At 49.4% G+C, this 21,511-nt stretch overlaps 5 protein-coding genes across 18 annotated transcripts; 4 read left to right on the top strand and 1 right to left on the bottom strand.

Moving 5' to 3' along the window:
• Positions 1-139: 139 nt before the first annotated feature.
• Positions 140-2,506, top strand: ube2m (ubiquitin conjugating enzyme E2 M). Its single transcript, XM_049744545.1, has 6 exons — positions 140-638; positions 1,340-1,434; positions 1,513-1,551; positions 1,632-1,735; positions 1,803-1,866; positions 1,950-2,506. The coding sequence occupies exons 1-6, from the start codon at positions 524-526 to the stop codon at positions 2,088-2,090; spliced, it is 558 nt and encodes a 185-aa protein (XP_049600502.1). The 5' UTR covers positions 140-523; the 3' UTR covers positions 2,091-2,506.
• A 62-nt stretch (positions 2,507-2,568) lies between these two features.
• Positions 2,569-6,099, bottom strand: psmd3 (proteasome 26S subunit, non-ATPase 3). The gene is made up of 12 exons (XM_049744519.2): positions 5,750-6,099; positions 5,129-5,319; positions 4,893-5,033; positions 4,453-4,589; positions 4,199-4,389; positions 3,925-4,028; positions 3,743-3,857; positions 3,403-3,522; positions 3,216-3,319; positions 3,001-3,156; positions 2,879-2,929; positions 2,569-2,751 (listed from the first exon to the last, which is right to left on the bottom strand). The coding sequence occupies exons 1-12, from the start codon at positions 5,931-5,933 to the stop codon at positions 2,674-2,676; spliced, it is 1,572 nt and encodes a 523-aa protein (XP_049600476.1). The 5' UTR covers positions 5,934-6,099; the 3' UTR covers positions 2,569-2,673.
• Positions 6,100-6,881: 782 nt separating this feature from the next.
• Positions 6,882-13,655, top strand: LOC125983339 (serine/threonine-protein kinase WNK4). 9 transcript variants are annotated; one of them, XM_049744498.2, is made up of 24 exons: positions 7,214-7,361; positions 7,777-7,833; positions 7,907-8,079; positions 8,150-8,370; positions 8,440-8,597; positions 8,735-8,823; positions 8,908-9,127; positions 9,271-9,471; positions 9,558-9,663; positions 9,746-9,882; positions 9,957-10,021; positions 10,096-10,231; positions 10,309-10,425; positions 10,570-10,671; positions 10,750-10,804; positions 10,874-10,951; positions 11,025-11,383; positions 11,464-11,494; positions 11,581-11,636; positions 11,706-11,754; positions 11,836-12,169; positions 12,235-12,392; positions 12,669-12,736; positions 13,238-13,655. In XM_049744498.2, the coding sequence occupies exons 3-24, from the start codon at positions 7,958-7,960 to the stop codon at positions 13,391-13,393; spliced, it is 3,018 nt and encodes a 1,005-aa protein (XP_049600455.1). In that variant the 5' UTR covers positions 7,214-7,361; positions 7,777-7,833; positions 7,907-7,957; the 3' UTR covers positions 13,394-13,655. The 9 variants fall into 9 exon arrangements, with proteins under 9 accessions (XP_049600449.1, XP_049600452.1, XP_049600448.1 ...); XM_049744500.1 differs by having other exon boundaries at positions 7,235-7,361; positions 7,774-7,833; XM_049744492.2 differs by lacking the exon at positions 7,777-7,833 and having other exon boundaries at positions 6,882-7,361; positions 11,839-12,169.
• A 1,747-nt stretch (positions 13,656-15,402) lies between these two features.
• Positions 15,403-18,033, top strand: LOC125983354 (WAS/WASL-interacting protein family member 2). 5 transcript variants are annotated; one of them, XM_049744531.1, is made up of 7 exons: positions 15,403-15,563; positions 15,950-16,036; positions 16,106-16,220; positions 16,360-16,734; positions 16,794-16,943; positions 17,128-17,229; positions 17,324-18,033. In XM_049744531.1, exons 2-7 carry the CDS (start codon positions 15,998-16,000, stop codon positions 17,362-17,364), a joined length of 822 nt encoding a protein of 273 aa, XP_049600488.1. In that variant the 5' UTR covers positions 15,403-15,563; positions 15,950-15,997; the 3' UTR covers positions 17,365-18,033. The 5 variants fall into 5 exon arrangements, with proteins under 5 accessions (XP_049600488.1, XP_049600489.1, XP_049600487.1 ...); XM_049744532.1 differs by having other exon boundaries at positions 15,404-15,563; positions 16,109-16,220; XM_049744530.2 differs by having other exon boundaries at positions 15,431-15,563; positions 15,969-16,036; positions 16,794-16,835.
• A 158-nt stretch (positions 18,034-18,191) lies between these two features.
• On the top strand, positions 18,192-21,265 carry utp18 (UTP18 small subunit processome component). Of its 2 annotated transcripts, none has more exons than XM_049744520.2 (13): positions 18,192-18,500; positions 18,584-18,714; positions 18,816-18,911; positions 18,994-19,058; positions 19,197-19,303; positions 19,565-19,690; positions 19,807-19,981; positions 20,047-20,147; positions 20,232-20,317; positions 20,386-20,514; positions 20,581-20,755; positions 20,826-20,968; positions 21,182-21,265. In XM_049744520.2, the coding sequence occupies exons 1-13, from the start codon at positions 18,339-18,341 to the stop codon at positions 21,204-21,206; spliced, it is 1,521 nt and encodes a 506-aa protein (XP_049600477.1). In that variant the 5' UTR covers positions 18,192-18,338; the 3' UTR covers positions 21,207-21,265. The 2 variants fall into 2 exon arrangements, with proteins under 2 accessions (XP_049600477.1, XP_049600478.1); XM_049744521.2 differs by having other exon boundaries at positions 18,193-18,500; positions 18,587-18,714.
• Positions 21,266-21,511: the final 246 nt, after the last annotated feature.

The following is a 21,511-nucleotide window of genomic DNA, read 5'->3' as shown; positions in this document are numbered from 1 at the left end:
TGGACTCTTCTTTCCCCGTTTGCCTGTTGAGTGTGACGTGCTGGGCTCCGGGGAGACCAGTCAAGACTGAAAAATAAGTAAATAAATGTCGTAAATACGGGTGACGTCACATACTAAAATGCATTATGGGACTTGAAGTTGTCGCCGCTATAAAAAGATTAGATTCACTAGAGTCACAGTGGACACACGATAGACACACTTGGATCCAGGCAAATGTATATGTTGATATAAGCGGTGGCGTAAATTCAAGTGAAAGTTGTACTAGAGTCACAAGTAGAAGCGTTTGTAGCGAGACAAGCCCGAACCAATCGCTAGCCTTTAGCATGTAGCCACTGGGCTAGCAAGCTAGGCTCTAGTGCTAGCGGCGTGTAATTGGTTGACGTGCGCCGGTAGTGTCGGCTCGTCCATCAACATTCGGGTGCTGTTGGGACGGAACACAGTCCCCAGCGAGCGAGCCAGCGACGCGGACTTGGCGAACACGGATCGGAGGCGTCGTTGTGCGCGTCTCATCCTGCGAGTGAAGATGATTAAGCTCTTTTCCCTGAAGCAGCAGAAGAAAGACGAGGAATCTGCTGGAGGAAACCGAACCGGAGCCGGCGGTAAAAAAGCCAGCGCGGCCCAGCTTCGAATACAGAAAGGTGCGATCCCTCCGACCACAAACGCACACCTTTACACTCTTCGATGTACATTCAATGCGTGTGTAAACTTGCGTGTGTCTACGTGCATATGTTTGAAATGGTTAAAACACAACTGCGAGCTCCTCACTGTTCCCAAGCCAAGAATACACTCAGCTAGCAGTTAGCCACAGAGGCTAAGTGCTACCGAGCTGACTCGCGCTCGTCCAACTTACACTTGTGTCTTCTATATACTGACGACACCACACACAGAACAACACACAACATATTTTATGGCTGGCTAGCTGCCTAGCAGCTAACACTGCTAGCTCTTAGTAGTGCGATCTTTGTGCTTAACTGTTAGCACACATGTGTGCTGCTTGCTGTATTAGCATCTTGACGTCATGACACCTGCAAGGGTGACGTTAGCAAGCCACACCTGCAAGATTTTTTGGGCACTATTCCTTGCTCAAGTTCCAGTGACGTCACTTCCTGTGATTACACAATGTGCTACACAGTTATCGTGGTTATGCACATATGCCGTTGGCTAGTGTTTCATTCCAAAAAGGTGTCTTTTACATATCGATGAGTTCATTCCAATCAATTGAATCTACCAAAGACAGGATTTATTTTCTATTGAAAATGTTGATTGTTTCAACACCAAGTGTTTTTTCTTTAAACGGGTCTGTTTCAGTAGTGTTTTATTTTGAAATTGCGTGTTTCAGACATCAATGAGTTGAATCTGCCAAAGACATGTGAGATCAACTTCCCTGACGACGACGACCTCCTCAACTTCAGACTCATAATCTCACCTGACGAGGTGTGTGCGTGTGTGTGCATGTGTGCGCGCATGCGATGAATGGTGACCTGTTTTCTTCTTCCTTCTTTGTCCTGTTAGGGTTTTTATAAAGGAGGAAAGTTTGTCTTCAGCTTTAAGGTCAGACTCAACTTTTCTTGTAATCTGTGGAAACGCTGTTCTTTGCATGCAAGAGTTGTGTGTGTGTATGTGTATTGCAGGTAGGACAGGGTTATCCTCATGACCCCCCCAAGGTGAAATGCGAAACGATGGTGTACCACCCCAACATCGACCTGGAAGGAAATGTCTGCCTCAACATCTTAAGGTGACTTCACTTCCTGTTTGCTGAGTCGCATAACGTTTGAGTGTGTTTTAATGTGTGTGTCCTGCAGGGAGGATTGGAAGCCCGTGCTGACAATAAACTCCATCATCTACGGCCTACAGTATCTTTTTCTAGTGAGTAACTTCCTGCTTGTGAACGTCACGATGGTTTACATCATCATGACAGAGTGACTCAAGGCGTTTTGCTTGCGTTTCAGGAGCCCAACCCAGAGGACCCCCTGAACAAGGAGGCGGCCGAGGTCCTGCAGACAAACCGCCGCTTGTTTGAGCAAAACGTCCATCGCACGCTGCGCGGCGGCTACATAGGCTCCATCTACTTTGAGAGATGTCTGAAATAGCTCCGCCCCCGCCCGTAGGAACCAACCGAGGACATTTTGGGAGGTCCCCTGCCCCGCCCCCTTGTCACATTTTTCATTTCCATGACTCAGCGTTCATCGTTCACGCCCAGCAGGACTCGGGGATCTTGGGAGGGGAGGGGGGGATGGAAGTGTGGCGGGACGTGAATGTTGACGGCGTCACACACGCTTTGACTTTTCATTTGACATGAGGCCACGTCGCCGCAAACTCCAAACAATGCGCCCCCGCAAGGGGTGGTTGTCGGGCGCGGGGCGGAAGGATGAGTTTTGAGTTTGCCGTGGGGGCGGGGCTACCATGGTGGCGGGCGGAAAACGTGCTGAAAAAGATGGGGCTTATGAGTTGACATGTACATGAAGACTGCAATGATTGACGTGAATAAAATACCAACTTGAACGATCCCGTTTTGCATCTTTGCCACGGCACTGGATATGAAAAGATTGAGGCAAAAACAACCACCTCTACAAGATGGCCATCTTTATTTGAGAGAAGAGAAGCAGAAGAAAGGGGCATTGTGGGTCATAAACATCAGACAACTTCCTGTTTGTGTGTAGGAAGTCGGCGTGCTCAGGGGAAGCTGTCGTCGTCATCTTCCGCCATTTCTTTGGCGAACTCGAGATCTTGCTGCTCACGCTCGCGACGCTCCTGAAAACACGTGATGTCATCCTCCTCTGAACATGCACACACTTGGCGTCTTATTTCAAAGTCAGTGATAAAGCAGAGAATGTCACATGTACTGAAATGTGTTCGTCTGGAGCGTGTGTGTGATTACCTCGGCCGACTCCAAATCTTTGTTGTAAGCTTTTGGCGGAAACCTCATGGCCTGAACACAACAGCGGCACAGTTAACACCACGACACGGTTGCAAATGCAGTGTGCGCACGGGCGTGCTCACCTTGACCGACATGTTGTGTATGTCAAGGCAGAAGGAGATCCTCTGGTGGAAGGCCAGCTGCGGTTCACGGGTGCCGTAGATGTCTATGGTCTCTTTGGATTGGACAAAGCCTTTCTCGTGGTTGATGCTGGCCTCGATCACGCCGTCCCGGATAGCCTGCATGGACACGCGGCCGTCACCTGTGTGCGAGCGTGTGTGCGTGTGTGCTACGCTACCTTGGCCACAATAAACTCTGCATCCTCGGGACTGTCCAGTTGCAGCTTGAGGGCGATGTCGGCCAATGAGATGCGAGAGTACGACAGGCTGATCATACGCACGCCTGAACACACAAGCACCGACGTGGTTAGTTTCGGCGATGCGTGCGTGTGCAGGGTGGGGGGTTGCTGGGCCGGCCGGGCTCACCTGTCTTGATGACGTTGTGTCTGAGGCGGATGATGAGCGTGTACGTGCCGTCAGCCTGGAACTTCTCTCCAAACTGCTCCAAGACTTGGTTGAACTTAGACAGGTTGCCCGTTCTCACCGCTGAACACACACACACACAATGTGTTGAAAGTGGTTAGTAGTGCAAAACGCTCATACACGTGCTCGTTGGGGACAAACACTGTTACTGGTAGTTGTTACCATGTAACGCTGCATAATAATAACCCAAATAAACTAGTTCCCTTGCAGTCCTGCAGATGGGAGTAAAGCACAAAGAATGATCTTGCAGAGCTGACACTAGGAAGGCGATGTCATCACTGACCCTGAGTGAGCAAGAAGTAGGGCATGAGTGACCTCTTGAGTGAAGGCTGCCTGAATTGAAGCCTGTCTGGAATTTCTCCCAACAGCAACTCCACCACAATCAGCAGCTTGTGCACCTGAACCCAAACACACAGTTGCGTCAACTTTCTGCTCGACCCGCTTGCCGTGCGGATGCGTTCTCACCGTCTGCTTAAATCCGACGGCGGTGTGTTGCGGGGCTTTCCTGAGCGCGTTGGTTAACGTCCGGCGAGCCTCCGTATACTCCAGCTGGATGGCTTTAATGCGACCTGCAACACAAAAACACACGATGGCGCTCAGTGACCCCGCCCACCGCTAACAACTGCGGAGTCTATATGTGTTGCTCCACCGTTAGATAAAAGAATGTTGCTGAAAGGGTTGCAAAATCATCAGTGTGTGTGTGTGTATGGGAGTAGACAAGTTCGGGCGTGCGTAATACCAGTGTAGTAGAGGTATCGGGCCCACTCATTGTTGTTAGCAAGTTCTGGAAATACGGACTTGGACACGAGCTTCTCGGCCTGATCGTAGAGGTTGAAATTGAGGTAATTCCTCAGCAGGAGATTGAGCAGAACCGCTTGACCATCTGCGTCATGACGCAGCGTCGCCGTTCGTAGGCGCGTGTGCAGGAAGCTGAAGGAGGACAGAGGCAAAATCACGACACTGGCGGACTGAGGCGATGGGGCCAGGGAGTACCTGCGGATGTCATCCAGCTGGTCAAGAAACTCATAGACACGGGCGTGGTAGTAGTAACACTTGGCGGCCACCAGGTCCAGAGCCCGGCGGTTCTTGGAGGCCATCTTCTGCAGCAGGTCGTCAGAAACCTTCTGAGCCTGACAAAGTCACAGGAGGAGTTTTGGTCTTTAAAATCATGTGACACCACACCATACTTAGGATTAGTGGCATGATGACGGAAGATTTGACAGCTTCTAGCAATGTGACGACGCCTAACCAAATATATAACCATAATATGATAAAACGCAGAGTCAGCCTGGATTGAACACTTCAAGCAGTTACCCAACACTAAAAATATCTCTGCAACGTTTTGTGAGTCAGGAGTAACTGAATGATCGTCATCATTCCTGTCCATGTCATATATGTTTGACGCTCATCTGCATAAATGAGTGAAAGGTTACCTCGATGAACCTCTTATTGTTGGTCAGGTGGACTACAAGAAGCAGCTGCAGGTAGGCCTCTACCTCGGGAAGCAGAGGACTGCTGGCGGCCTTACCCGTCCTGGGCCGGAACGGCACGTCCCCATCCACCAGATCCATGGGCTGGAAAAGTACGGGAAACATATATTGGTTAGAACTTTTGCAGACCTCCGCAAACTGAGGCATGGCTTAATGTGATGCGAGGTCATGTGACACACCTCATCCAGGAAACCAAGCAAGAAGTCTCTGGTGGCGGCATTGTTGGTGAAGAAGCCGCAGACCGTTTTGTGAAGCACCAGAGTGTTGAGGCGGCGGCTGGTGGACGGCAAGGCTCGCAACGCTCTCAACACAAAGCGAGGCTCCTTGCCCGACACGGCTTTCTCGATCTGTTTTACGTGCTCCTTGATGTCTGAGGCGTTTAGGATGACAAACAGAGCAAAAGTGAGCCCTTTCCAAGCAAAGTGTAAAAACACCAATCAACACATGATGCCCACAACCAGCGCACATCTCTTCTCCTGATTTCTCAATGGACTGGTTTTAGTGTGTTTGATAAATGACTGAACAGTGGTTCTTGCCTCCTCCGATTTTGCTCATTTAAGTTTATAAAACAGCGGTTTAATATGCAACATAATTTACACTTTGGATCAAATTTCGTAAACATCATGTGACAAACTCTCGCTTGACGTTTGTTGGCAAGTGCGTCGCTGTCCCTCAGGCAGGCGTCAAAAACATTTAGCAGAGTGACGTCACGCGCTATACCACCGACGCTAGCGAGCCTTGCAGCCGACTCACGAATAGTCGGTGATGGCATCCCGGCTTCGGAGGTGCGGGTGGCCTACCTTCCAGCGTGAGGCTGTCCAGCTCCTTGGGCGGCTTGGCTGAGCCTGCTACCTCCACCTCGGGCATCTCGACGTCCTGCGGCTCGGAAGAAGTAGCGGCGGCCTCCTTGGGCTTGTCGGTCTTTGAGTCTCGCTCTCGGCCTCCCGCTCGGTCACGCCGCTTGGCCCCCGCCGTCTCCTTCATCGCCTTTGCTACTCGAAAATGTCACAAGCAAAACGAAACAAACTAAAACAAATAAACCAAAAGAGACAAGGACAAGTTTGTGCTTTTGTCTTGGCTCGCTGGTTGGACGCCGCAATGACTGGCAAGTCTGCTGTGGCGGCGCAAAGGATTGTGGGAGGGGGCAGAACAGGCAGCGTCAATCGATCGCAGAGTGCGTCGACGTCACAATACTGTGCTCCCTCGCTATTGCGCGTTTCGTTTATCGTGGCTTCACTACATCGTGGATTTTTTTTTCAAGTTAAAAAAACATCTAAAAGTCAAAATAAAACTTCTAAATTGAGGAAACATGTATCTAACCTTTAGGACAATGTAGTATTGCTCCAAATGTTAATTTACATTCCTTTAGATGTCCGTTTTCGCTTGTTAGCACGATCCCGAATTAGCATCTTTCCGCTAACACGTTAGCCTGCCCAGTACTTCTTGTTGGTGAACGTACTTTGCGGATTTCACTTATCGCGGGTGGTTTTTGGAACCAATTATCCGCGATAAACGAGGGATTCCTGTACTTGATTGTTTTCGTACTATGTGTACAATATTTTTCTCTCGAAAATGGCTTCTCGGCGTGATGAGAAGCCAGCGGAGGTTTGGGATACTTGCTGTAACAAATATAATCTGATAAATAAGACCTTTTAAAATCTTTTAAATTATTTTTTTTAGCTTACTTTGTTTCTGTTTTTATTTATTTTAGTTCACATTCCGAATGTCAAAGTCTTTCTTGAGATGATCTTGTCAAAATATAAAGGCAAAAAAATATATAAAGTAAAGAAAAGTGAAACAAATAGAAGTAAACGTGCTCCAAATAAAAAATGTGCTGTTGTATTTCAGGTGTCATGTGGGAGGAGCTTGTGTCATCTGCTCACAGCTGATAGAGAGGCTCTCACGCTCAGGGCCTCACTCACGTCTTCTTGATCTTCATCTCTTTCTCGTCACTTCCTCCACATCCCCTCATCTTCATTTGCTTCTTCTTTCGTCAGCTTCACTGCTCTTCGTTTCTTCTTCTTATGTTGAGCTTCATCCTCTAAAAGGACTGCAGGCATCTCACAAAATGAACTTTTGAAAGTTCAGGACATCATGGAGGACGACAGCAAAACATATGAGAACCGAGAGGCGGAGTCCGCTCTTCCCAAGACCCTCGCCGAGAGCCGGTCCACTGGCACCCAATCGGAGACATTGTCCAGTCAGGACAGCACCTCAGATTCGGGTGAGGTGACGGCAGTGGGGCCAGTGTTGACGTCGGACGGGGACGAGGCGGCCACCAAGGCCGTGGCGTCCTCACCCGACGGACGCTTCCTCAAATTTGATGTGGATATTGGACGAGGTTCCTTCAAGAATGTCTACAAGGGCCTTGACACCGAGACCACCGTCGAAGTGGCCTGGTGCGAGCTGCAGGTAAGCACGCGTACGCACACACAGACCCACACATGCATGGGCACACTCATGCATACAGTACAAACTGTACATGAGCACACATTTGACCTTTGTCCACCTTGACCTTCTATGCTGCAAGTGCCTGTTGCCAGTGATGTCATCTCAGACGCCTCATCAGGCCAGTGTGTGCGTGTGCATGTGAATGTTAGCATGTACTACGTGTGTGTGTGCATGAGATAAATTACTTGTGATGACGCAGCACTTTTATGCATCTGATCAGACTCACAACAGCTGTCTTATGTTGATAATGGCACACACGTACATGCACACACGTATACGCACACACATACACACACACAATTAAAGGTACCATAATGTTGGCCAAATTGTTTGTGTTGTGTTTGTTTTGTTTGTTTCTGTTATTTTTTGTCAGCAGTTCATATCGTGTTAGCATGTTAGCAAGACTGACAAATACTTCAAAGGTGATTTGAAGGTGATTTAACCTAATGACCTCAGATGACGAGTCATTAGTTTATTAATGGTGGACGACTGACCAACCTCATCAGACTCAGCGGCTGACACGTAGTGAGCGCCAGCGTTTCGAGGAGGAGGTGGAGATGCTGAAGACACTCCAGCACCCCAACATCGTTCGTTTCTTCGACTCGTGGAAGTCGGTGCAGAATGGTCGCAAGTGCACCGTGCTGGTGACTGAGCTCATGACCTCGGGGACCCTCAAGACGTGAGTCCGCCGGCCGCTTTCCCACTCACGGCCCCCCCGGCTGAAACCCCCCACCCCCCCCACCCCCCAGGTACATCCGCCGATTCCGTCCGATGAAGTTAAAACTACTGCAACGTTGGAGCTTCCAGATCCTGAAAGGTCTTCACTTCCTGCACTCACGCAATCCACCCATCCTCCATCGCGACCTCAAGTGTGACAACGTCTTCATCACGGGGCCCTCAGCCTCCGTCAAGATCGGGGACCTCGGCCTCGCCACCCTCAAGAAGGCCTCTTTTGCCAAGAGCGTCATCGGTAAGGCAGCGCCCGGACGTCGCTCTGACATCACGGCAACCTCACAATGTGGTCTGGCCGTGCATTTAGGAACCCCGGAGTTCATGGCTCCTGAGATGTATGAAGAGAAGTACGACGAGGCGGTGGACGTATATGCCTTCGGGATGTGCATCCTGGAGATGGCCACGTCTGAGTACCCGTACTCCGAGTGCCAAAACGCAGCTCAGATTTACCGCAAGGTTACCAACGTAAGTGGTCCCTGCTCCAGCACCTGCTCGGTTCTCCACCAAGTTTCCACCTCGCTTGTGCCTCCATTGCATTCTCCTCTAAAATAGTGTGGTGCTCTCAGCTCACTTTTGTCTCTCTGGGTCCGCTGCTATCACAGGGAATCAAACCTGACAGTTTCTCCAAGGTCATAGTTCCCGAGCTGAAGCACATCATCGAGGGATGCATCCACACCAACAGCAGTGAGAGGTACTACCCGCTGAGGACCCGTGTGGGAGGAGCTGTGTTGACCTTCCTGGCCATGCCCCCTTGACCCCGCATCCCCTCCTACAGGTTCACGGTTCAGGACCTTCTGGACCAGCGCTTTTTCCAGGGTGAACTGGGCATTCACGTGGATTTGGCCGAGGAGGATGACGGCACCAAGTCGGCGCTCATGCTGTGGCTGAGGATGGACGGGACCAAGAAGCTTCACGGCAAGTACAAGGACAACAACGCCATCGAGTTCCTCTTTGAGATCAACAACGACGTCCCTGAGGTGGTGGCACAGGAGATGGTAGGCACTCACTCACTCACTCACTCACTCACTCACTCACTCACTCACTCACTCACTCACTCACTCACTCACTCACTCACTCACTCACTCACTCACTCACTCACTCACTCACTCACTCACTCACCGCCTCGCCCTTCCTGCAGGTGGTGTTGGGCTTCGTGTCCGAGGGCGACTATAAGCTGGTGGCGATGGCCATCCGAGACGGCGTGACAGCCATCAAGCGGCAGCGCGCTAAACGGCGCCAATTGGCCGAAGAAGCCGCCAGGCAACAGGAAGCCGCCGCCGCCCAGGAGAGTGAACGCCCCCTGCCCACGCCCCTCCAGGCGGCCAATCAGCAAAGAGAAGTGCGTGTGAATGTGTGCATGTCTTTGCGTGTATGACTGTTTGTGTGTATTAATGGGAATGTGTGTTAACGGTAATCCTCCATCAGAACTCTGAAGTTCCTGCCACAACCAGGCAACAAGCCCCACCTAATGCCGGGACATCATCTGCCAGCAGCCAGGTGCATTCTGCGAGCAACAAGATGGCTGCCGCAGGTTAGAGTTGATTTCCTGATTAGAACTGGGGTGTAATTGACATTCGTTGGATGTTAAATTGTCCTTGTTGTCATCATGGCAGGGAACCGCGTAACGGACAGCGTTCCGCAAGCTCCACCCCCTCCTGTTGCTTCTCATTCTCAGCAAAGTGCTTATACCCCGCCCCCTAGGACCCGGATGTCAAAGCCTCCGCCCTTTCCTGTTCTGCGCTACCCCAGGGTGAGAAGAGGGTGGAGCTATTAGAGGGCGGGGCTACAGTTAGTATTATCTTGTTTTGTTCTCCACACGCACAGAGCATCGCTGTGTCACAACATGAGCCCACGAAATCGCAACACGGGTTCTCCTCACCTGCCGACAGGTAACATGCACACATGCATCTACACACTAACACACACACAGACACACACAATTGACAAGTGGTGACTGTTCTAGCTGTGCGTCTGACGTAACATCGGGTTTGAGTGATGGCAACGACGGCCAATCAGACAAGAGCTACGAGGAAGGGACCGAGCGGCACCCCGACAGGAAGTTGCGGAGGAGGATGAGGGCTCAACTCAGGCTCACGGGGGTGAGGATGGGAACCGCACTTCGTTGACTGTCTGTGTGTTTGAGTGTCTGTGTTTGCGTTGACGTGCATGCACACAGGTGTCTAACATGGCCGACCGTGTGGTGGAGTGTCAGCTGAGGACTCACGACAACAAAATGGTGACCTTCAAGTTTGACCTTGATGGTGACAATCCAGAAGACATTGCATCCGTGATGGTGAGCGCCATCGGACAATCACAACGCACTTGGTGAAAATGAAATAATCCAGTAAAGTACCTGAAAGTTTGAGTACGTCTAAGAACACTGAGTAAGTATTTGTATCTGTGTGTGCGTATGTGTGTGTTGGTGTGCGTGTGACAGTTGCTCAGAGATTTCATCCTGGCGAGTGAGCGAACAGGATTCATCCTGCGCATGTATGACATCATCAGCAGGGCGGAGTCTATGATGATGCAACAAAAGCAGGTGCATTTCAACGCACACGCGCGCATACAAGCATACAAAACGAAGTCACACTCGAAACATCACTTTGTTACCCGGTAGACGAAGATGGCAGCAGAGCGCTCATCCAGGACATCGTCCAGCTCCTCGCGCAACAGTAAGACTTTGATTGACGGCTCGCACACGATTGACATGTCAGACATTGATTGACGAGTCTTCCTGGCAGACTTGGCTGAGCTGTCAGCCTTCGAAAATGTGACGCCTGAGGCCCCGCCCCTCACCACACTGTCCCACAATTCTTCAGGTAATTCCTTTTCCAAACAAGTTTGTCCACGTCTGCTCCAACTCCATCAGTCTGTCTGTCTGTCGCTCCTCAGCCCCCTCGTCCCCCCGCACGGATGCCCCGCCATCTCCTCAGTATCCCCCCTTGCCTCAGGCATACCCTACCTACAACACCCCCACTGGGGCCCCCCCTCAGTGGCCGCCCCCCGACCAGCCCCTCTTCTCTCTGGCCAACATGATGTCGTTGGCCATGAGCATGGCCCGGTCCCTCATGCCCCCCTCTCAGAGCTACCAGCTCCCGGCTCCCCCGTCCTTCATGCCGATCCTTGGCGCCTTCTCACCTCCCACATCGCCATCTTTAAGCCAGGCCGCCTTCCGAGGACCTCCGTCCGCCGGGACGGCTGCCGCTCATCCGGGGCAGCCGGTGGCGTCGGTCAGCTGGAGCCCCACAGAGGTGAGTCGATGTCTCTTCCCACTGGTCGTCTGACAATTCCTGAAGTTATTCTTCTTTGTTCTTGTCCTTCTTCCTTGAAGCTCAGGTACCCCTTAACCCCACCCCCTCACGGTGAGTTTGGCACCACATCCTATGACATCACGTCTCATGGCATCACATCCTGGTAAAAAGTCTGGATGTTCTTGTCACATGAACAGGTTCAGCCCCAGCCCCTCCCCCTTCCAAGCAGGCCCTGCCTCCTCATCACACGCAAGTAATACGCTCATACTGATGCTAATACCAATGTGAGGCTCGTGAGTCACGCATGACATTTCTATGGCAGGCACCATCCGCTGTCATGTCGTCACGCAGACCACCAGCTACACGTGACGGTAACACACACGCTGTGATGCTTTTGTTTATGCTAATGAGCTCACAAGTTGATTGGTTATTGACAATCCATTATGTTTCAGCAGTGACTCCACCCACTCGAAACGTGGGTCGTTTCCAAGTGACGAACTCGGAACCCCAGACAGTCAAAGCACGCTCGCCGCCCCCTTCTCAGATAAGCCCATCAGAGAGCTCCGAGAGCGTCTCCGAAGATGACAGCCAGTCAGAAAGCAATTGCTATGATGATGTGGGAGGCGGGTCAGAGGAGAGAAGGAGGGTTAGGGGCGTGCGCAAGACGACCGGCGGCTCGTGGGAGGGACCGTCCGCCGGGCAATCGCGGCGCCGCCCTTACAACACATCTGACGAATCCGACAATGACGACGACACGTGGGAGGAGCTTAAGGAGATTCGGGAAAGGTGAGCCTGGCTAATGGTCGCCCTGGAAACGGAGCTTATTTGACCTTACCCACATCCCGTCCTAGACACCTGCTTGAGGTACGTCGTCTGCAGGCCAATCAGAGGCGAGAGATGGATGAGCTATGCCAAATGATTGGAAAAGCCCCGCCTCCCGGCGCCGTGGCGCCGGCCGCCATGTTGAACCAACGACGCCTGCATAGGCCTGATGTGCTGCCCCCCACAGGTCAGAATGCATGCTGCACCAAAAGGTGCACACAAGTCACATGACCACATGGCACACTTTTTTTCCAGTTTTAACTGTAGTTACAGTCATTTAGCAAACTTATTGAAAGGTCAGTCGTGGTCATGGGATGTTAGCTGTCTTGGGCATAAAAGGTCATTCCATATGCACTTTCTCATGATAAAGGCAAAAGTGGTTCTATTACTTTACTTATGAGAGTGTGTGTGTGTGTGTGTGTGTGTGCGCGTGTGTGTGTGTGTGTGTGTGTGTGTGTGTCAGGTATCATGAGAAAGCGTTCTATGGAGAGGCCTCCCAGAGTGTCATTCGTGCCCGGACACATATATGTGGTGAGTCACCAACGGCATTCTTCATCTTTTTCTCCACTTTGATTTGTTGACGTGACCTTTGACCTTGCAGCCTGACAACAACCTGAGTGTTGAAGAAGAAACGTGACGATAATCATCACTGCTTCTTCTATGAGCACTCGCGGCTGTTCAAAGCTAGCTAAGCACGCTAACAAGGCTAGCCCCGCTATTGATGCTAACCCATTGTATGAATCTAGCTGCAGTCGACTAGCAACCACTCTCAACAGCGTTTTCAATCACGCCATTCTTTTGTCATTTCATCTTCAGCTAATAAAGTTGATTCAACTCATTAGACTTTTTGTGCCAAGCTAGCCAGAGAGCAAAGATTCTCTGAGCTCGCCATTACCGTGGCAACTCAAAGAAGTTGAATATAAATGATAAGTACGTTTTCATGTGATCTGATGCATCCAAACACTTGTATTGTACAACAAAGTTAACAAGACAAAGGAGAACTACAAATTGATTTGTCCTTTTGTCTGGAAGCGCTTCAGAATCTGCTGGACCACCTCAGGAAGCAGCCTTAGGTTTCCCCCGACTACCAGGCAGCCCTGCACACACACACACATACACATACACACACACACACACACACACACACACACACGCACTGACCTCACTAGTCCTGATTTGCGGATGTAAGATGCATGACCCACCTCATGATAGATAATGGCTTCAACGGTGACGACTCCAGGAATCACCATTTTCGTGATCAACTCTACACACACAACCACACACACACGTGCGTGAACATACACACAAACACATGAACAGACAAACACATACCTGATGAAGGAATGAATTTTTCTGACCTTTTAGTTTGGATTCAATGAGTTCTTCCAACTTCATCCTGGCACAGTCCTTCTACAAAACACATACACAAAGTAAAATTGTTGTCAAGTAATATACATTGTGTGAGAAGAATATTAATTTCGTCACATCTCATGATGACTTTCAACTTACTAATAGTTTTCCCCATAACTTGGAAGGTCTAAGTTCACACCTGTGGAAGAAAGATCAGCTTCTTAGGTCATACAACAAAGATGTGTGTGCGTGTGTGTGTTCTCACGTGGCCTTCCCATAAAGTAGAACCAGATGGTTTCCTTTGATATCCACCTTCATAGACACTTCACACTTCTGCAGGAAAACCACAAGAACAAGCTTAAAAACCAGAAGAGCCTCAAGAAAACAACCAGCGCTCCTCAGTAAGAACCAGAAGTATAACTTTAGGAAAACGCACAAGAAATACAGGAAAAATCATTTATAAAAATATAATACATATATATATATAACAAGCTGAACCAAAAGAAGAACCTCAGGGAGAATCAGGAAACTAACTAGAAAAACCTCAATAATACCCAGATGAACATCTAGAGCTAGTACAATCGAGAACCACAATAACAACATGCATAAGAAGTATTGCACAAAGTCCCAGAAGTAGAACCTCAAGGAGAACCACACTTACTGTGCAGGTGCTTACCACAATGAGCCCATGTTGTTTTCTTGGCGATCTGGCTCTTGCCTCAATTCTGATGGTGAGTCCAGTCTCGTGAATGCTAACCGCTATGGGCTTCCATAGCTCCACCTCCAGCGGGCCCTGCAGCCAATCACAGTACACACTATCTGACCTCGTGGCCAGGGAGGCAGTTTGGGGGCCTTCACTCATTATCTTAAGCACCTGACAGGCAGTTTTCCATACTGGACCTCAATTGTTCCTAAGCTAAGAATCTCATGGTAGTGTTAATTCTTCCTCACAAGATAGCAGACTGGTCTTCTTACCGGTTGGAGACTGAAAGCGGAGAGGGCAGCAGACTCCAGGAAGCTCAACTGAAAACCAGACAAAAAGTTATCTCCAAGGGGAAGCCATTTCACTGTAAAAGCCTGACGCTTGTGCCTACCTGTGGTAGGGTGACGAAGAACGGTCCATTGTCATGAAGCGGTTGGAACAATTCATTGAAGAAGACGTCAGTAAAAAAGACGAACGCCATCAACGCCTTGCTTCTACGGGCTGAAGCAGAAATAGAGGACGACATAGGCCTAGGCGTAATGTATGTTAATAGAAATACAGTATGTATCTATACATAAATATATTATAAATATATTATACATATAGTATATATATATATATATATTATACATATAGTATATATATATATATATATATATATATATATATATATATATATATATATATATATATATATATATATATATATATAAAATATTACATAATATATAATATAAATATTATTATTATTATATAAAATATAAATTATGTATGTAGATATGTGCGTATATATATACACAGGACAGGTGTGTGGCGGGCCGACTGGAGGGTAATGTTAGAATGCAAGTTTTTCTTTGACTTTAAAAAAAAACGAATAAAATAATAATAAGAATTGTGAAGTCACCTGTGGCGTTTCGGCGAGACGTTGAGGTCCTTGGTGTTTCATTTTCTCTGAACTTTGAGCTCACCTGAATGCGCCTGACTGCCGCGTGACGTCAACGACATAAAACACATAACACAACGCTAAATCAGGTAACATAACATACTGTCATTTGAATTTTATCTTCCCAAAATCCGCTTAAATATGTTATTTCTTTCTGATTTATTCATTTGTGCGTGTGCGCGCGTCTTATTTTGTGTGTACGTGTGTGTATTTATGTGTGTTGCGTGAAAAGAGCGGCACCGCGCGGTGACGTAAGGAAGCGCGGTGCATGCTGGGAGACAACAAAGGAGGCGAGCGAACTGCGAACCGGTCCTGCGGCATTGACGCGAGCATGCGCACACGAGCCGCGGACTCGCGCACAGGTGGGTCGGCAGGACAGAGCGCACCTGGGTGCGTGCACGCGGGTGAAGTTTGGCGGCCGTGCACACGCTCCGAAAGAGCGAGCGAGCGAGCGACCTCACCTGCTAACTGCTTAGCCGCGTCTGCTAACGACTTCCAACACGTTTCAATGAGTATTGTAACGGCGTTTATTTTGACTTGCTAGCTGCGCCCAATGGGCAAAAGAAGAGCACAGAAAATTTAATCTATTGCATTTTTTAAGCATGGACTGGAAGCCCTGCGTGTATTTGCGCGTGTGAGCGGGTGCATGCATGTGGATAAAAATCAGGATTGCTCCTGAAATTCCAATGATGAATTTGAACATACCTAATGAGACACGTGTTTTTCTTTGGTGTTTTATTTTGAAAAGTAAGTGACGGCCCATGCAGTGTGTCCTCAGGTGAGTGACAGCATCAGGATGCCCCTTCCGCCCCCGCCGCCCCCCACCCTCAATCAGGTACATACCAAGTACACGCAAATACAGAATCATTTTGATGACATTGGCGATGACATGAGCGCAAACCAGCAGAGCTCGGAGGAGGTGAAAGGTGGTCCTGCCCTCCTGTCGGACCTCAGCCAAGGCAGAGACCATCCTTACTTCCGCCTGTACCAGTACCTTCACCAGGGGGCGCCACACAAAAGTAGGAAACAAAAAGTCACATTATCATGTTGGTCTTGTCCAAACCTGACATGCATTAGGAAATCAAGTTACATTTCCAAAGCAAAAACAATAATCCCAAAGCTGCTAGAGTGGTTAATGATTTCCTGCTTCGCATATAGATGAATGTGCGGCTGGTGCGTCGTCGCCCCGCCCACCACTTGGCCATTGCCGTGAGGATGCTCAAAGCCCTGCCCCGCTCCCCTCTGCCGGATCGTCACCCACCCCACCCCCTCATCTCCATCAGAGTCGTCGTGGCCAGGCCCCCTCGCCACCCTCTACCTATAATAGAGACAAGCCCCTCCCACCCGCTCCGCCCGCCAAATCCACACCTGCTTCTCTGGCCCCTCCCACTTATGGTGGGGAGGTAGAGCATCTGCAGCGACAAGCCTCCCACAGCAGCAAGAGAACCGCCCCTATGCCTGCAGGCCACACCCCCACTAGAGGGCCTGCCCCACCCCCACCACCCGCCTCCCCTGCCCATAGGCCGACTTCAGGTAAGACAACTTTCATCTTCATCACATGACCTTTACGTGACCTTCTCCTGTCCCTGCAGCCACCAGAGAGGCTCCGCCCCCTCCTCCGTACAGGATGGCAGGTAGCCCCTCCCTCTCCCCTGACCCCCCAACCAGGGGTAAACCGCCTCCCCCACCACCCCCTCCTCTCCGCCATGGACACGCCTCCTCCATCATTCCCTGTTTGTGTGGTGAGTGCTTACAACCCCGACCCTAGATTCTCCCCCCCATAGATTTGATTTGCTGTTCTTTTAGCAGCTTCCGTAGTTTGTTGCGTGTCCTCAACGATGTGCATTGCTTTGTGCATTGCTGCTAAGATTGTCTTGCTGACCAACATCTTTTAACTTTCATTGTGTTTTTGTTTTGTCGCTGCAGACGAATTTGAGTCCAAATATTTGTTTCATTCGCTGGACGATTTCCCTCCTCCGGACGAGTACCGACACTTCACTAAGATCTACCCTAGCAAGGCCTACTCAGGTCACAATGCAAACCGCTCAAAGGACCCATGTGCCTGCTGAATGATGTAGACAGAGGGTGCTAACTCAGCAAATGCTTTTGTCTTATGGTGCAGCAATGCGAGGAGCTCCGCCACTACCGCCAGTGGGCAGGTGAACAACTGCACTGCGCTTGGATGACATCATTGCATCTGACCCCCCCCCAGCCCCCCTTGTGAGCGATCATTGGAGGGAAAATGAGAAGTTGCTAATAGGATGATGGGATATGACAGCTTCGTTTTCATCCTTCTCCTCGACCGCTAGGCTAACATAATTGAGTGGCTAGGCAGAGGTTGTCACATCACTTGGCTCGTCTCATCGCGAGACTATCATCGATGCACGAAGCTATCCAGGTGTCCAACGTATTGGTGTAAATTTCTGGAAGAAGTCTCGCACGTTTGGACAGAAAAAAAAATAATGTTTGCACTGGAAGTAGAGAATTGTTCTCTTTGATTTCTCGTCCTTGCTGCATTTGTTTGTTTGTGGCATGTGTTGTTTGCTCAACTGTGAATGGTCATCTTCCTGAGTGTGCTTTTATTTTGAAAAGTATACTATATGGTCATTTTCTGTGGCAGTGATCATGTGCTCTGTCAAATTGTACTTATATGCTCACTGTAATCTTGATAACAATACCAGTAATTCGTAGCTCGAAAACTTCTTCATGCGCAAGTAAATAATGAAAATGTTTGCTGTAGTTTACATTCCTAATAATTATAAATTAACTTCCTGCTTCATCTTTCAAATGTACCGAAATCAATAAACAAATTTAAATGTCACACTCACACAAGATGGTCGTTTCAAATACTTCCGATATGGTTATTTATTTTTGTTATTTATATTTGTTTATGTTGCTGCTTCCAACAAAGCCAGTACGAACGTCTTCGAACGTGAGCAACGCAATCCCGCCTTCAAACACAAGGGGGCAGGCTCCATTTGTGAGGCACTTTTGAAGCTCTATTGCTCACTTCCTTTGCCCGATGACCCTGTCGGAAAACACTTTCCCACGTGCCTCAATCGTGTAGTCGACCGGTTCCTAGCAGGAAAACAAGTTTTAAAGCTTTCGGAAGACTCCACTCGTTTTGGAATTCAAACATGTCTAGTAAAAAGAGGAGCGCGCGCTTGTCTGTTGAGGACGCAAACGTACCCGAGGAGGAGGCGCGCGCACGCCGAAAGAACATCAAGAGTTTGGCACGGTTACGCGCAAAAGAGCCTACTGTACAAAAGTTGGAGGACATCGTCTTTGGCGACGTGCAGGTAGTTACACGCATATAACAACATCGGTATCATGCTGCAAATGTGAAAAGCAGTCAACATTTTGTGCGTACGGGTGACGTGAGGAGGAGGAGGAGGATGAGAAGGAGGTAGAAGAAGAAGGAGACCAATCTGACGAGGAGACGGAAGCGCGCTTAGCCCCCCCACCAATCAAAAAAGCTGCCTGGGTTGATGATGATGATGAGCTGGAGGAAGAGTAAGTATTGCTTGGTGCGACTTGCAATCATTTTCTTGTGTTGTCATGATAACAATTGGAGCTACATCAGCTGGCTAAGCGAATGGACGTGTGCTTGGCAGGGTGGACATGCAGCATCGCTTCCGTAGCAACCTGATGCGAGGACAGTCCGAGGCCCGCATCAGCAAGACAAAACTGCAACAGAGGATGAGAGATCAGTCAGTACACATACACACACATGCGCACTCCAGTCACACTCGCACTCAAGCACGTGTGTGTATGCGTGTGTAACCTTGTCAGGTTCCAGAAGTCGATGGGCGGAGCTCCATCCTGGGCCACAGACGGCAGCAAGAAGTCAGTGAAAGGTAAGAACATAAACAATGCAAATGCAGCTCCTCGGTTGCATAAGTAGTCACACCCAGACCTTTAGTACAGTGCTTCGTTGACACACAAATTGATTAATTGAAAGGTAGAACAACGTCTAATCAGCTGTGTGTTTGCAGATGACGAGGACGATGACGATGGGGAGGAAGACGAAGACGATGACCTGTTGAGAAAAACGGGAAACTTCGTGGCGTCTTCAGACAGTCTGCCCAGCGGCATCATCGGGGTCGGTGCTCACGTGCACACCCGTCGTCATAACAACCTTGCATGGATTTTGATAGTCATGACTACAAGGCTTGTCGTGACAAATGCGCTGATGTTGTGGTGACAAGCATGTTGAGTTGTGCTCATCATGACACGTGTGCGCTCTGGTTGTCGTGACATTTGCTCTTTTTCTCATCAATATGACGACCCCGCATGTGTTTTGTTGATCATGTGTTTGTCACGGCGACATGATTGTTAACGCCATGTCATTGCTACATTCCAGCTAAAGAAATGTTGCCACGCTAACGCGGCGCGGCTATCTTCCGATCGCCTGACGTCGGTCCAGTTCCACCCGTCGGCTCAGGTGGTCTTGACAGCCGGTCTCGACTGCTCGCTTTCCTTTTTCCAGGTCAGTCGTGGCGACTCCCCAAGAACTACCACCTGTTGTCACACAAATGTCACCTCATTGTCGCTGTTCGCTAGCTAACGGCAAATGTGGCGCATGCGCCTTTCTGTGCACCGCAGGTGGACGGCAAGACCAACGCTAAGATCCAGAGTGTCCATCTGGACCGCTTCCCCATCTACAAAGCTCGTTTCACTTGCCAGGGCGACGCCGTCATCGCCACCAGTATGAAGAACAAAATGTTCTACATTTACGATATGATGGAAGGACGCATCATGCCAGTGCAGCAAGTCAAAGGTACTCGCGCACGCACCCGCCTTGTCAGAACTCGCCCGCACTCAAGTGTGTGCGTGTGTGTTCAGGGCTGCGGGAACCACGGATTAAAGAGTTCTACGTATGTCCTGAGGGGGGCACTCTACTGCTGACAGGAACTCAAGGATACTTGCACATGCTGACAATCAAGGTGCACACTCATCACTTTCACAATCAAACCAATGTTGCTGCGGAAAGTTGACGAGGCCATTGCGTGCTTGCGCACGTGCGTCAGACCAAGGAGGTGGTGAACAGCATAAAGCTGAACGGCGAGGTGGTGGGCGTGGCCATGAGCAGTGACGGCAGCAAAGTGTTTGCTAACTCAGGCGAGTTGATCGTGTAACATTGACATCATCACAACAACTGAATAATGACACTGCGGTGGTGACGTTAGAGGACGGTGAAGTGTTTGTGTGGGACGTGCGCAGCAGTCGCTGCGTCAACAAGTTCACGGACCACGGCTGTGTCGCCGCAAAGGCCATCGCCGCATCCGCTGACGGACGCTACCTAGCGTGCGGGTAAGATGGCTTCCGTCAAAGTGTCAAGTCTGTATTTTCATGTCCCGTCACATCCCCCCGCTTCAGTTCACAGGCGGGTGTGGTCAACGTGTACTCGCAGCAGACGTGTCTTAATTCAGCCAATCCCACGCCCCTGAAGGCCATCATGAACTTGCTGACCCCTGTTACCGCGCTCACCTTTAACCCCAGCGCCGAGATCCTGGCCATCGCCTCGCAATACCAAGAAGAGGCCGCCAAACTGGTGAAGTGGAAATGCCGTCGTCGTGACAATGGCACGCCGTGATAATAAACAGCGACTGTGTCATCATCAGGTTCACGTTCCAAGCCTGAGCGTCTTCTCCAACTTTCCTCTGGCGAAGAAGAAATTCGTCTATCGAGTTTCCTGTATGGACTTTTCGCCTCACAGTGGCTTCTTCTCATTTGCTAACAACAAAGGACGCGCTCCACTCTTCAGGTCAGACGGCCAATTGGCAACATGTGTCTGAAAATTAATTAATTGATTGATCGATCGGTTGATTGATTGACCGATTGATTGATTGATCGATGGATCGAACGAGGCAATTCCAGTCAAAGATCCAACTCGATAATGAGAAACGTGCTGTCACGTTTGAACCATGAGCCATTGCACTCATTCATCTGTTGTGTGTGCTTGTTTCTGTGTGCGCAGGCTGACACACTACAACAACTTCTGAAGAAGGGGAGGAGTCACATGCACATTTTTTTTTTCATGAAATAAATTCTGTTGTCTTTTCTTGGCCTTGTTGAATTTTTTGATTGTGACTGTGAGTTCAGTATGTTCAAGAGTTTATTGATTGAATTTCTTCAACTCTCGATCAAGCAAAACATGTAAAAATACGAAGACAAGAATATAAACTATTAAAATCTGTCCAATAAGATATATGCAGAGTAAACTTAAATTTATATACAAATTTGAGCATTTAATTTTCCTGTGGTTTGCAATATTTTTGTTTGATCGTCGGTGCGATCAATGCAACGG

The sequence above is a fragment of the Syngnathus scovelli genome, chromosome 16, assembly GCF_024217435.2.
Source record: "Syngnathus scovelli strain Florida chromosome 16, RoL_Ssco_1.2, whole genome shotgun sequence".
Taxonomy (NCBI): Eukaryota; Metazoa; Chordata; class Actinopteri; order Syngnathiformes; family Syngnathidae; genus Syngnathus; species Syngnathus scovelli.
The sequence above is the reverse complement of the archived record's forward strand: the minus strand, read 5'-3'. Positions and strand labels throughout refer to the sequence as shown.

Bases quoted from the DNA above. Each gene is read 5' to 3' on its own strand.
- ube2m (XM_049744545.1), top strand. From the start codon at position 524: ATGATTAAGCTCTTTTCCCTGAAGCAGCAGAAGAAAGACGAGGAATCT. The intron at 639-1,339 runs GTGCGATCCCTC...TGCGTGTTTCAG, and splicing joins CCAGCTTCGAATACAGAAAG to ACATCAATGAGTTGAATCTG. The intron at 1,867-1,949 runs GTGAGTAACTTC...CTTGCGTTTCAG, and splicing joins GCCTACAGTATCTTTTTCTA to GAGCCCAACCCAGAGGACCC.
- psmd3 (XM_049744519.2), bottom strand. From the start codon at position 5,933: ATGAAGGAGACGGCGGGGGCCAAGCGGCGTGACCGAGCGGGAGGCCGA. The intron at 4,029-4,198 runs GTATTACGCACG...TTTGTGTTGCAG, and splicing joins CCGATACCTCTACTACACTG to GTCGCATTAAAGCCATCCAG. The intron at 3,858-3,924 runs GTGAGAACGCAT...GTTTGGGTTCAG, and splicing joins CCGTCGGATTTAAGCAGACG to GTGCACAAGCTGCTGATTGT.
- LOC125983339 (XM_049744491.2), top strand. From the start codon at position 7,044: ATGGAGGACGACAGCAAAACATATGAGAACCGAGAGGCGGAGTCCGCT. The intron at 11,384-11,463 runs GTGAGTCGATGT...TCTTCCTTGAAG, and splicing joins TCAGCTGGAGCCCCACAGAG to CTCAGGTACCCCTTAACCCC. The intron at 11,637-11,705 runs GTAATACGCTCA...TTTCTATGGCAG, and splicing joins TGCCTCCTCATCACACGCAA to GCACCATCCGCTGTCATGTC.
- LOC125983354 (XM_049744528.2), top strand. From the start codon at position 15,470: ATGCTGGGAGACAACAAAGGAGGCGAGCGAACTGCGAACCGGTCCTGC. The intron at 15,564-15,968 runs GTGGGTCGGCAG...CGGCCCATGCAG, and splicing joins AGCCGCGGACTCGCGCACAG to TGTGTCCTCAGGTGAGTGAC. The intron at 16,037-16,105 runs GTACATACCAAG...AGCGCAAACCAG, and splicing joins CGCCCCCCACCCTCAATCAG to CAGAGCTCGGAGGAGGTGAA.
- utp18 (XM_049744520.2), top strand. From the start codon at position 18,339: ATGTCTAGTAAAAAGAGGAGCGCGCGCTTGTCTGTTGAGGACGCAAAC. The intron at 19,982-20,046 runs GTACTCGCGCAC...GTGTGTGTTCAG, and splicing joins GCCAGTGCAGCAAGTCAAAG to GGCTGCGGGAACCACGGATT. The intron at 20,969-21,181 runs GTCAGACGGCCA...CTGTGTGCGCAG, and splicing joins GGACGCGCTCCACTCTTCAG to GCTGACACACTACAACAACT.